This window comes from Phascolarctos cinereus, unplaced genomic scaffold (genome assembly GCF_003287225.1).
Source record: "Phascolarctos cinereus isolate Bilbo 61053 unplaced genomic scaffold, phaCin_HiC Scaffold_3;HRSCAF=262, whole genome shotgun sequence".
In the NCBI taxonomy this organism is placed as follows: Eukaryota; Metazoa; Chordata; class Mammalia; order Diprotodontia; family Phascolarctidae; genus Phascolarctos; species Phascolarctos cinereus.
In genome coordinates, this window is record NW_027555736.1 from 185,573,481 (window position 1) to 185,585,846 (window position 12,366).

At 52.1% G+C, this 12,366-nt stretch overlaps 1 protein-coding gene across 1 annotated transcript; it reads left to right on the plus strand.

The window, feature by feature from the left end:
- The first annotated feature begins 489 nt into the window (after positions 1 to 489).
- Positions 490 to 6,940, plus strand: VPS18 (VPS18 core subunit of CORVET and HOPS complexes). Its single transcript, XM_021009352.2, has 5 exons — positions 490 to 825; positions 2,395 to 2,536; positions 2,839 to 2,930; positions 3,156 to 5,026; positions 5,605 to 6,940. The coding sequence occupies exons 1-5, from the start codon at positions 735 to 737 to the stop codon at positions 6,325 to 6,327; spliced, it is 2,919 nt and encodes a 972-aa protein (XP_020865011.1). The 5' UTR covers positions 490 to 734; the 3' UTR covers positions 6,328 to 6,940.
- Positions 6,941 to 12,366: the final 5,426 nt, after the last annotated feature.

Consider the following 12,366-nt stretch of genomic DNA (forward strand, 5'->3'; position numbering starts at 1 on the left):
ATCCTGGACAAATCACTTAACCTCTCTGTGAGCTTCCTCATTGTTAAAAGGAGGGATGAAGGAAAGAGAGAGGATGGAAGAAAGGGAAGGGGGGAGGAGAAGGGAGGGAAAAGAGAGTGAGGGGGAGGGGAAGGAGAGAAAGAAGGAGGGAAGGAAAGAAAGGGAAGGAGAGAAGAGGAGAGTGAGGAGGAGCGGAGCTGAGGAGAAGGGGGAAAGGAAGAAAGAAGAGGGAGGGGAGGAAGGGAGGAGGGAGGGAGAAAGAGAGGAGGGGAAGGAGAGGGAAGGGAAGAGGAAAGGGGGAAAGGAAGAGGGAAGGAAGGAGGAGAGAGTCTGGGGAAGGAGGAGGTGGGGGGGAAGGAGGAGAGGAAAAGAGGTATCCCTCGCCCCACCCCCGGTCTTTGCTCCACCTCCTTAGCATATTTGCGCATCCTCGGAACTTGTCCGGCGCATGCGGAGTGCATGCTCCTTGAGCCGAGGAAGTGGCGTCACGGCGGGTGCACGCGCCCGTCGCGACATGTCACGTGACGTCACGAGGCCGGAGTCAGCTGAGCTGCCGGGGCCAGGAGCGGGCAGTGGTCGGGGCGCGTGAGGCGCGGAGGACAGGGAGACGTTCCTGCCTTCGGCGGAGGGCCCTCTCGGTTCCTGGGGAGCGGAGGGGTCGGTCCCCCGGAGGCAAGGAGGATCGCCGCTTTCGTCGCGGTGCCCCGGCGGGGGAGGCCGAGAGGCCGGCTGCCATGGCGTCCATCCTGGACGAGTACGAAGACTCGCTGTCGCGCTCGGCCGTCCTGCAGCCGGGCTGCCCCAGCGTGGGCATCCCCCACTCGGGTAAGCGAGAGCCGTGGCGGCTGCGGGGCCGGGGCCGGGGCAGGGCCTGCGCTTTGTGCGCTTCTCGGCCTCGAGAGCCCCCTCGCACATACCCAGGGAGGGGCCTGGGCTCCTGGATGGCCGTAGGTGCATAATTGGCGTCCACAAGAGCTGTGGCAGGAGCTGTCAGGTGACTTGGGCGAGTCCCTTCCTTTTTCTCCATGGCACTTCCCATTTCTGTAAGCTCCATGAGGTCAAGAAGAGCCTTTCCGTTGGCTTTGTGTTCTCAGCTCCTAGTATGCTACCTTCAATAGAGTAACTACCTGCTTCGTAAATGTTTGAATGAATGAACTGAATGGAGGATCTAACAGCACACGTTTTCATAGTACTTCAAGTTTTCAGAGCATTTTCCTCACAACACCTTGTGAGATGGGGAGTGCAGGTATTATTAACCCCATTTTACAGATTAGGCTCATTAAGATTCAGTGAGTAGCCCATGGTCACCTAGATAATATAGAATATCACGAGGCTGGATTGCACCAGTTCCATCATTGAGATGCATGAAGAGTGAATAAATGGGGGGGGATTCGGCTGGTGAAAGCCTTTGTTCAGGGTAAAGATTAGGGCAGAGGATGGAGAATTTTAAAGGAAGGGAATTGGAGAGTGGTTCTGGAAAGAGTGATGACTGTGGTCATTGTGTAGATTTTTTTGTTCAGTCCTTACAGTCGTGTCTGACCCTGTGACTCCATCTTGGTAAAGATACTGAAGTAGTTTTCCATTTTCCTTCTCCAGCTCATTTTCCAGCTGAGAAAACTTAGGCAAACAGGGTGAAGTGATCTGCCCAGGGTCATACAGCTGTAAGTGTCTGAGGCCAGATTTGAACTCAGGTGTTCCTGACTCCAGGGCCAGCACTCTATCCACTTTTGCCATCTAGCAGTCCTTATTGTGTAGATTAAGTAGATGAAAAAGAGGGCTCAAGACCATGAGTTGGAATTTGGAAGTGCCCTAATGGTTAGTTGAAGTTGATGCAGAAAATTGGAGGGAGTGAGAGGTTTAAAAGGACTGAAGCATTTTGAATGACTGTTGAGGAAAAAGGGATTCTTCCCCCCACCCCACCTCCTAGAGGAGACAGTTACAGTTAACTCCAGTATTAGAGCAATTCTTCCAGGACACTCTTCCATTCGGCAAATTTTATCACTACCCTGGTAGTTCACTGCAAAAGCTGCTGTCTCAGTTGATCAAGGGATAAGAAAATAGACTCACTGTAACTGAGTTTTGAGTTGGGCTTGCTGACCCTGAGAAGATTGAAGGAATATAAGGTTAATGGCAAAGATACTGATGAGTAAACACAGCCCTTCAGGATGGGAGCAGGTATAACAGGGTCAGAAACAGTTCAGGGGCATCATCGAAAATGTTAAGGATCCCTTTTTCAGATGGTGAGATGACCCCAAAGGCTAAGTAAATGCCTTTTCGGAGTCCAGCCTAATCAAGGTCTTGGCTGTGAAGTAGAGCAAGAAAATAGGAGCTGAGCTATTGTTACATATAGGGAATACCATGTTCACTTTTTTTACTTTCCTTTCTTGATTACAGGGTTTGTAAATGTCCCACTGGAGAAGGAGGCACCCATCTTTACCAAGCAGCGAATTGACTTTACTCCCTCTGACCGTATCACCAGCCTTGTAGTCTCCTGCAATCAACTCTGCATGAGCTTGGGCAAGGACACTCTACTCCGGTAACTCAGGGCCAAAATAGCCAGACAGAGGAAGCAGCTTATGGGGATGGGGAAGAGATTGGTGGTGATTCTAGCATTACTTCAAAATACCAAAGCCATTGCTGCATTCTAGGAAGAGGAAATAATTTAGTTAGAATTGTTTTTGGAAGCAATTTTTAATCCACCTTAATTCTGAGGTATTCCTGACATATTGGTTTGTCCACTAGAAGAGAGAGATTTCATTGTAGTTGCGTCTCAGGATAGGGTAGTTCCCATGGGTTATTATTTCTCTGGGGTGAAGTTGTTGCTGTCCTTCCCCACAGCATCGATCTGGGAAAGGCAAATGAGCCCAACCATGTGGAGTTGGGACGCAAAGATGAAGCCAAAGTTCATAAGATGTTTCTGGATCACACCGGTAAGAGGCAGTAATGTACTGAAGTACTGAGGATTTTGAGGCTGGGGAGGGGGAAGGAAAAGTTAGTCATAGGGAATCTGGAAGAACTGCTCAAGGATCATCCTGGAGTTTGTGGCTACCACCAAAAATGTCAAACATTTTCAGGAATGGGGTAGAGGGTGGGAGGGGCAGTATCTTGTAGTAGCCAGACTGTGTCCTGGCATTTCCTGTCCCTTTTTACTTCAGGCTCACACCTCTTGATTGCCCTGAGCAGTACCGAAGTCCTCTACATAAACCGCAATGGACAGAAGGTTCGGCCACTGGCACGATGGAAGGGGCAGCTGGTGGAGAGTGTGGGCTGGAACAAGGCCCTGGGCACAGAGAGCAGCACTGGGCCCATCCTAGTGGGTACAGCCCAGGGCCAGATCTTTGAAGCAGAACTCTCAGCCAGTGAAGGTGGCCTTTTTGGTCCTGCACCTGACCTCTACTTCCGCCCACTTTATATACTGCTGGAGGAGGGAGGCCCAGCACCTGTGTGCTCCATAGAGGCAGAACGTGGCCTCGATGGACGGTGTTTTGTCATTGCCACTACTCGCCAGCGCCTATTCCAGTTCACAGGCCGTGTGGCAGAGGGGGCTGAGGTCCAGGGCTTTTCCGGGCTCTTTGCCACATATACTGACCACCCACCACCTTTTCGAGAATTCCCCAGCAATCTGGGTTACAGTGAGTTGGCTTTCTATACCCCCAAGCTGCGCTCTGCGCCCCGTGCTTTTGCTTGGATGATGGGGGATGGCGTACTGTACGGCGCATTGGACTGTGGGCGTCCCGATTCTTTGCTGAGTGAAGAAAGAGTGTGGGATTATCCACCTGGTGTAGGCCCTGGAGCCAGCCCACCCCTGGCTATCGTCCTGACCCAGTTCCACTTCTTGCTGCTCCTAGCAGACCGAGTAGAAGCAGTGTGTACATTAACAGGGCAGGTGGTGTTACGAGATCACTTTCTAGAAAAATTTGGGCCACTACGACATATGGTGAAAGACTCCTCTACTGGCCACCTGTGGGCTCACACTGAGCGTGCTGTGTTCCGTTATCACGTACAGCGTGAGGCCCGGGACGTTTGGCGCACCTATCTGGATATGAATCGTTTTGACCTGGCCAAAGAATATTGCCGTGAGCGGCCTGACTGCCTAGACACGGTTCTGGCCCGTGAGGCTGACTTCTGCTTCCGCCAGCGCCGCTACGTGGAGAGCGCTCGATGCTATGCCCTGACCCAAAGCTACTTTGAAGAGATTGCCCTCAAGTTCCTGGAAGTTCGACAGGAGGAGGCCTTGGCAGAATTCTTGCAGCGGAAATTGGCGGGGCTGAAGCCAGCTGAGCGCACCCAGGCCACACTGCTCACTGCCTGGCTGACAGAACTCTACTTGAGCCGGCTAGGAGCACTTCAGGGTGATGCAGATTCTTTGCCTCTTTATCGGGAAACACGAGAGCGATTCCGAGACTTTCTCAGTAGCCCGCGCAACAAAGAATGGCTCTTTGCCAGCCGAGCCTCAATCCATGAGTTGCTGGCCAGCCATGGGGACACAGAACACATGGTGTATTTTGCTGTGATCATGCAGGACTATGAACGGGTTGTAGCATATCACTGCCAGCATGAAGCCTATGAGGAGGCTTTGGCTGTGCTCTCCCGGCACCATGATCCCCAGCTCTTTTATAAATTTTCACCCATTCTCATTCGTCATATTCCTCGACAGTTGGTGGATGCTTGGATTGAGCTGGGCAGCCGACTGGATGCCCGGCAGCTCATCCCAGCCCTGGTGAACTACAGCCAAGGTGGGGAAGCCCAGCAAGTGAGCCAGGCCATCCGCTACATGGAATTCTGTGTGAATGTGCTAGGGGAAACTGAGCAAGCCATTCACAACTACCTGCTCTCATTGTATGCAAGAGGTCAGGCTGCTGCATTGCTGGCCTACCTGGAGCAGGCAGGGACCAATCCCCACCGGGTGCACTATGACCTCAAATATGCCCTACGACTCTGTGCAGAGCACGGCCATCACCGGGCCTGTGTTCACGTCTACAAGGTGTTAGAGTTTTATGAAGAGGCTGTCGACTTAGCTCTCCAGGTGAGGGGTGCGGGGTCCTGGTGCTGAAAGCATCTGAGAGAAGATGTCTCTGGGTGTATGAGGGTGATAGGGGGATGGGCCAAGAGAGATTCCTTGTTATTTGGGGTTGGCTGCTGTGAGAGCACAGAAGAATGGGTCAGTTTGTGCTTTCTGGATTGACGGTGACTTCTATGGTTGGTCCGAGGGAATGGAGTGGGAAGCACAGAGGGCTAGTTAGTTCTGGGTGAGAAGAGTCCTCACTCTTCGTTGCAGAGTTCATTGCTTAGTTAAAGAACATGGGTTGTAAGCCTCTAGACTTAGACTTTGGGTATCAGTAGAATTATTTGGTCAGCTGGGACAATACAAACTAATTGCCCATTGGGACCGTGGGGTGTTGATTAGAAACAAAGAATAGGTTTTCTTATTCCCATCAACCTGAAATTCTCATCCTTCCTAGCTGCCGAGAAGAAGCAGGGAGCATGAACTTTTAGGTTGCTTTGGCTCCATGGTCTGACATGGGAACCAGGGAGACCGCTTGTATCCACTCCCTTTCCCAGCCAGGTAGAGTGTGCCATCAGTAACCTTTTTGTTCCTTCCAGGTGGATGTGGACCTGGCTAAACAGTGTGCAGATCTGCCGGAAGAGGATGAGGAGCTGCGTAAGAAACTGTGGCTGAAAATCGCCCGGCACGTGGTACAAGAGGAAGAAGATGTGAAGACTGCCATGGCCTGTCTGGCTAGTTGTCCTCTCCTCAAGATAGAGGATGTGTTGCCTTTCTTTCCAGACTTTGTCACTATTGACCACTTCAAGGAGGCCATCTGCAGCTCCCTGCAGGCCTACAACCGGCACATTGATGAGCTCCAGCGGGAGATGGAGGAAGCTACAGCCAGTGCCCAGCGGATTCGGCGAGACCTGCAGGAGCTTCGTGGGCGCTATGGCACTGTGGAGCCTCAAGACAAGTGCTCAGCCTGTGACTTCCCCCTGCTCAATCGTCCTTTCTATGTCTTTCTTTGCAGTCACATGTTCCATGCTGACTGCCTCCTGCAGGCCGTTAGGCCTGGCCTCCCTGCCTATAAGCAAGCCCGTCTGGAGGAGCTGCAGCGAAAGCTAGGGGCTGCTCCACCTCCCACCAAAGGCCCAGCCCGCACAAAAGAAGGAGAAGGAGGGACTCCAGGAGCACCCAGCCGGGAACAGCTGAAAGCTGACCTGGATGAACTGGTGGCAGCTGAGTGTGTCTACTGTGGGGAGTTGATGATCCGTTCCATTGACCGGCCTTTCATCGATCCCCAGCGATATGAAGAAGAACACCAAAGCTGGCTTTAGGGGGTCACCGCTGCTCACCACAAGATGGGGGAAACATACCATCTGCTAAGTCCCTGTCCCTCCTGTAGACATCTAGTGATTCTCATTTCCAGTGAGGCGAGGGACAGGCAGGATTATAAGTGCCCCTGTGGGGCCTATCTCACTGTAGCCCTTTCTTTGTCTAAGCTGGATCTGCCAGTTCATCTGCTGTCTCTTTGAGATGGCACCATGTTCTTGACCACCCCTTTCCCCCGCCAAATCTCACCAGTGCTTCTTGTCTCAAGAGCACTTATTCTGTAGAAATGTTGCCTTCCCATTTGCATTCTACATGCCTCTGTTTCTTTCCCTGGTTGGAGGCAATTCCCATTTACTTGCCAGAGCTGCTGGACTCTTGTCCTCACTGTATAACCTCTCAGGTTCCAGCATGCACAACTAAATCTGCAGAGGAGGACTCTTCTTGTGAGGAGCAAGGAGTCTGCATGCTTTCTTGGACCCTCATGGGTCCCCTGAGCTGGGGAAAAGACTGACTGAGGGGGATGTCAGCTAGTGGGCCTTTGGGCCCCTGTGCCTAGGAAGCCGTTGTAAGGAATGCTGCTCCTCGGGTTTAGAAGACATTAAACTGTCTGTGATGCTGTCCCTGGCATTGGTTACTTTGTGACAGTGAAAGGCTGAGCGGTATCTGAAGCTGAGTGAATTTGGGCTGGAATTCAAGGGGCCTGGGTTCTGAGGGGCACGTTTTAGGTTGTTCCAATGTTTGCATTGGTGTCCTCTTTGGGTCTTGGTGCCAAGATAATCTGGCCATCAGTGGGTCCCCCCCAGGAGACCCCTTCTGTAATCTTGTGCCCATCTTCTACACTTGCCTCCCCCGAAGGCGGGAGGGTTTGGGAAGGAAGCCAAGGTGAGGATCTCTTTGGAACCTTCTCAGCTGGATCCATTGTTGGGTTGGGGGACAAGAGACGTTCATTCTTTCCTTTGGCCAGCAGGTGGCACTCCATCCAGTGGGATGTCTCGTGTTCTTGCTTTTGGCCACCAGGGGACACTGTTTCCTCAGGCAGGCTCTGTGCTGCGTCTTCCCTTCCCCCACACCAGGTCCCCAAACCACTTGCTGCTGCTAGACTTAAAATTATCCATGCATGAGTGATCCTTAAACGCCCTCTATCTGCCCTTCACTCTTCTAAGGAGAGGAGGTCGTTTAAGTGATTGCTGGTCAATCCTGCTATAGTTCTCAGCACCTAACCCCCTAAGGTTCTACCTGTGCCCTCCCTTAACCAGCGGGTTCCTGTGCTCTGCTGGCTCAGCCTGGCCGGGTCTCAGCTCCTTTGCTGCAGCAGCGTGACTCTTTGTTCTCTTGTTTAGGCCTGCTGGTTTCCCATCACTGTGCCTGGCTGGGTGTGTAGAGCCCTAGCCATCCATCCCCTGCAATACTCAGGGTCTGATTCCTTGCCTTTGTTAGGGGGTTAAGTCCTGGAGAGATGGCCACGGGTGAGGTCCAAGAGGTGGCTGCAGTAGGTCTCTGCCCAAGGTTGTAGGTGTGGTCTGTCAGGTGGGTCAGAGTAAAACAGAAAGTAAGGAGTGAGTGTCCTGAAGCCAGAGCCAGCAAGGCAATAAACTTGAAGGGTTCTCCTCTTCTGTCCCCACTTCCGGCTTTCGTGAAACACAGTGGGCCATAGTCCAGTGACTGGTGTCCTCCATTCTCTTACCTCACTTTGACCTAGGGTGTGGTTCCCTTGCTGTCCCCCCTTATCTCAGTTCTGTGCTGAAGTCAGAGACTGGGGCAATGGGCCTTTCTCCTAGATCTTTCAAGTTAGATCCTGACTAGAGCACCAAAATCATCAGGCCGACCAGGCTCTAGACCAGGGGTTACCCCACAGCTCCAGAGAAAAGCTTAGGCACTGACAGGTCTCTTATATAACTTTTTAGCCCTTTCATCTTATAGCATCAGACTTTATGACCATAACATGTTATCTCTAGATTTACCAGGGTTATGTTAACCTTTGCCATCTGTCTATCTTAGATCCTTACCAGGGTTATGGGGCCTTAGGACCTTTATGTTATCTGTAGAACTTCTAATATTAGCTTTTCCCTGGTGGGGACAACATTGCTATCTGTTGTTCCCTCTTCTCTGTAGCGTCCAACCAATTCACCCGGCCTCCAAGAACTGCTAAGGTAGGGAGACCATTGGTGTTAGCCATCTTGGGTAGCCATACTACCTAGGAAATAGGTTACCCTTCTCACCTGCTTTCTGTCCTTAGAAATTTAGAAGCCTAACCTTGGTTTGGCCCCAGTGTTGGCCTTCTCACATAAACAAAGAAGCTCAAATGGATATTGACATTATTTTTACCTATTTTTGCCCACCTCCACCTCCCAAAAAGGGCCCAGAGGGCTTGGCTAAGAATTTAAACTTCCCTGGCCCTTCTGTCCTCTGTCTCCCAAGCTGGCCCATCTGGCTAGAGGCAGCTTCCCCCTTCCTGGAAAAAAGGCCCCGGGCCTTCCTTGGCAATGACAGAATGGTGTTCCGGTGAGTCAGGGCAACGGGAAACCGCAGCTCTTAGATCCCTGGAAACGAGGCAGGGTTGGGAATGGAAGGGAGAAGGCCCTCAGGGCCCTGGCCAAGAGCGGGGGGGGGGGGGGGGGGGGGGGGGGGGGATTCTTGCGGGTGTGGGGAGCAGCTGCTCTCAGAAGGGCCGAGATCAATGAACTGCTTCTGGAGCAGTCACTGGAAATAGGAGGGGCTGTGGACATTGGTGCTGGGATCAGGATGGGGGTGGGAGGGTTGTAAACAAGGAAGCCACCTTGGGGGGGGGCAGGAGGCTCCCCTGTCATGGGGGAGCAGGTGCTTCCTGAACTGACCCACCCTCTAGCCTCCCTGCCTGCCTTGTAGCCACCAGGGGGTGCTCTCCACTGGCTTCTAGAACTGACTGTAGAGCCTGAGGGCTCCTCTGTTGGAGGTACCTTTAGATTATGAGAGCACCCTCCTCCCGGCTGGCCCAGTTGAACCTGCCAGTAGGGGGTGTCTCTGTTCAGCCACACTACACCTAGCTGCCCACCCTGCGGATGCACGATCTTGCTGGCTGTACCTCCAGGGAAGCTGAAAACATCGTTTTCTCCCACTAATATTCCCCCTCTTCCTAAGGGCAGACACAGGGCAGCAGTCAGTCATGGGACAGGGGGGGTTAGAAAAAAAGGTATTACTCCTAGGATCTTGCCCCTGAGACGCCAAAGCAAGCACGCTGAGGGGTCACTGGGGAAGTAGAGCTTCTACCTGCCATGTGAGGTCATGCCTGCACCTCATTATTTTTGCTGAAAGGCCTGAGAGCTGGTTCAGACATTGCCAGTCTCCAGGGCTGCTTTGGCCTTGCCCCTTGGTGCTGTGGGAACAAACAGTTAAGGGCCCAAAGGGAATTAGCTCCTGGTGCCACAAGGTCGGAGGAGGTGAGAGATTTGGCCAATACAGAGAGGCACTGGAGAGCTTGCTCCTCCTGCCTCCCCTTCTAGTTCCCTCCTCCCCATCCCCAGTGTTTGAGATTCTTCGAGACACTTTCACGGGCGGAAATTCCCAGAGGTCAGAGGAGGGAAATGGTTAATTCCTTTTATTCAATGAGTCCACCCCAGTTGCCTCCCCCCACTTCCTCCCTCCACTTCCCGCCCCCCCCACTGTGTGAACAGGAAGTGCAGAGGAAAAGGCTCTGACCACAGCAGCTGGGAGCAGGAGGGAGGGAGTGGGTGGCCCTCCGGCTGTATGCCAACCCCACCCCACACACTCCCTGGCTGCAGGGATAGTGACCCTGCCTGGTGGGGCAGAACCACCTGGGTCAATCTCCCAGTGACTTTAGGTCCCCAGGCCTCTTCTTCCCTCCTGTGGATAAGGAGAGAAACAAGCCCCTCGTGAGAATAGAGTCAGAAATGGGGACAAAATTAAGAAGTCTAGGCTCCGGGTTCCATATATTTTTCCTTTGCGGGTACATGAAAAGGCCAGAGAGAGACTGGAAGCTTGGTGCTGGGCTACAGGGAAGTACATGGATTCTGCTCCTTCTCTGCCCAGGAGGCTACCGCCTTCCCTGCCTTCCCTCTGCAGACCTGGGGCATCACTTAGAGCTGGCTCTGGCCCCTCAGCCCCTTGGCCTTGCCAGCCCTTTGAAGCTCATTCAGGGCTTCCTGTTTGGGTCTGGTGATGCCAGGGCCCCTCCCCCACCATTGTTCTGTAGAGATCATGGGTCCATCTGGTGCCCCATAGTGGGGCCCCCTAGCCAGTGCCGCATGGGAACAGCCCCACAAAAGGGCCCTGATGGCAGCTGTCTTTCCATTGGAGGGGAATGGTGGGCATAGCCCAGCAGTGGGTATAGCGTGAGAGATCATACAAAATAAGATTTAGGCACAATGGAAAAGAAGGGCAATGGAATATAGGTTTTCTCAGTGACTGATAGGTGTGATGGCCACAGATAGCAATCAGATGTTTCCTGCGTACTTTTTTAAAGATAATGGTGATGTCAGAAAGCTGCGAAGACCAGTGCCCCTAGGAGAGAGGTACAGTCTCTCTGCCTGGTTTTCAGGTGGGAAAATTAAGGTCAGCACACCACAGCATTTCAGATGATCCAATAAAACTATAATCTTATGGTTCTGTAAGCATAGATACTGACCTGGGACTAGAACCCAGGCAGCCCATCACACGAAGGTTGTCTCTTCAGGGAGAGATCAGTACTTGGTTCTGATAAATCTCTGCAGCTGGCATGCTTCCCTTTATCCCCACTTGATCTACTCAAAAGCTATCCTGTCTCTTCTTCTTTGGGATCTTTTTCTTTTTTTAAGTTCTAATTTAAAAATTTTTTTTCCCTCAAACAAATAGCTGCTCTTTTCCCTCCTACATCCCTATTGAGAAAGCAAGAAAAAAACAAACTTCTGGGCTCTCTTTCCAAAGCTCCAAGAAGTTGGGGGGGGGGGTGTGAGAGGAAGGCAGGGGAGAGGGAAAGTCATGGAATCCTGTGAGAGCTGTTAGGAATGGGGGAAGGGAACTGGGCAGGGCCAAGGGTGTCCTCAGTACAGTTAGGACTGGCTGCCAGGAGTAGCTGCTGTGTTGTTTTGACTGACCCTGGAGTTTGTCTCCTGGGAACAAGGCTAGGCTGGCACCACTCAGAATGGGGAGGTGGGTGCCACTCTGAGCTGGGGAGAGGTGGGTGCTGCCTGTGGTTCCCAGCCTGCTGTGACCAAAGGTTTGTTTGTGTTTCTCAGGCATGGAGACAGGTGCCATATATTTCTATGGATTCTCCCTCCTGCATAGCTCCCACGGTTGTGCCCAGATGCCTCCATGGCTTCTCCTAGCCTTCCCCATCCAGGGATCAAGAAACTCCAACATTCTGTTGAGTTAACCCTACTCTCCTAATCTCTCCTCTCTCCCTTCCTTTGGACTTGGACTTGGACCCACTCAGGTCATAGTCCTCAGACTGTTAGAGCCCACCCCTGTGGGCCTCAGTTTCCTCTTTGAACTCATTGACCTCTAAGGTCCAACCCCCTCATTTTATAGATAAGCAAACAAGTCCACAGAGTTGAAGCAGAATTGCCTGAGATCACTAAGGTCCTTTACCTCCAAACCCAAGGTTCTTTACCTTAGTCCTAAGAACGCAGGCATCCAGACAGTTCAAAGCTCTTTCCACTATAGCATACAATGCCTTTTGCTCTTTCCCTTGATCCAGGAAGATGAGTTGGAGATCAGAGAGGCACAGCAAGGCTGAGGAGCCTGGGAGTTGCCTCTGGCAGTACTATAAAGCAATCTCTTCTGGGGTAACCGGGAGACCTCAGTTCCCTGTGAGTGGAATCCTATTGACATTAGATCCCCCTGTGACCATCTCTCTGTCTTTATGTCTCTGTCTCTCCCTCTCTCCTTTCTTTCCCTCTCTCTTTCCTTCACTTCTCCAACAGGGGGTACCTGGAGTTGACAGTAACACATACTGAAGGAGAATCAATTAAGAAGTTGGGTGAGATCTGCTCTCTAGAAAGAACCAGATGCTGGTATGATTCACATTATGAATGTGAATCCAAAATGGATGACAGCAGAATATTAAAGAG

Excerpts from the sequence above, each read along its gene's own strand:
- VPS18 (XM_021009352.2), top strand. The coding sequence starts at position 735 with ATGGCGTCCATCCTGGACGAGTACGAAGACTCGCTGTCGCGCTCGGCC. Across the intron at positions 826-2,394 it reads CGTGGGCATCCCCCACTCGG|GGTTTGTAAATGTCCCACTG; the intron begins GTAAGCGAGAGC and ends TCTTGATTACAG. Across the intron at positions 5,027-5,604 it reads CTGTCGACTTAGCTCTCCAG|GTGGATGTGGACCTGGCTAA; the intron begins GTGAGGGGTGCG and ends TGTTCCTTCCAG.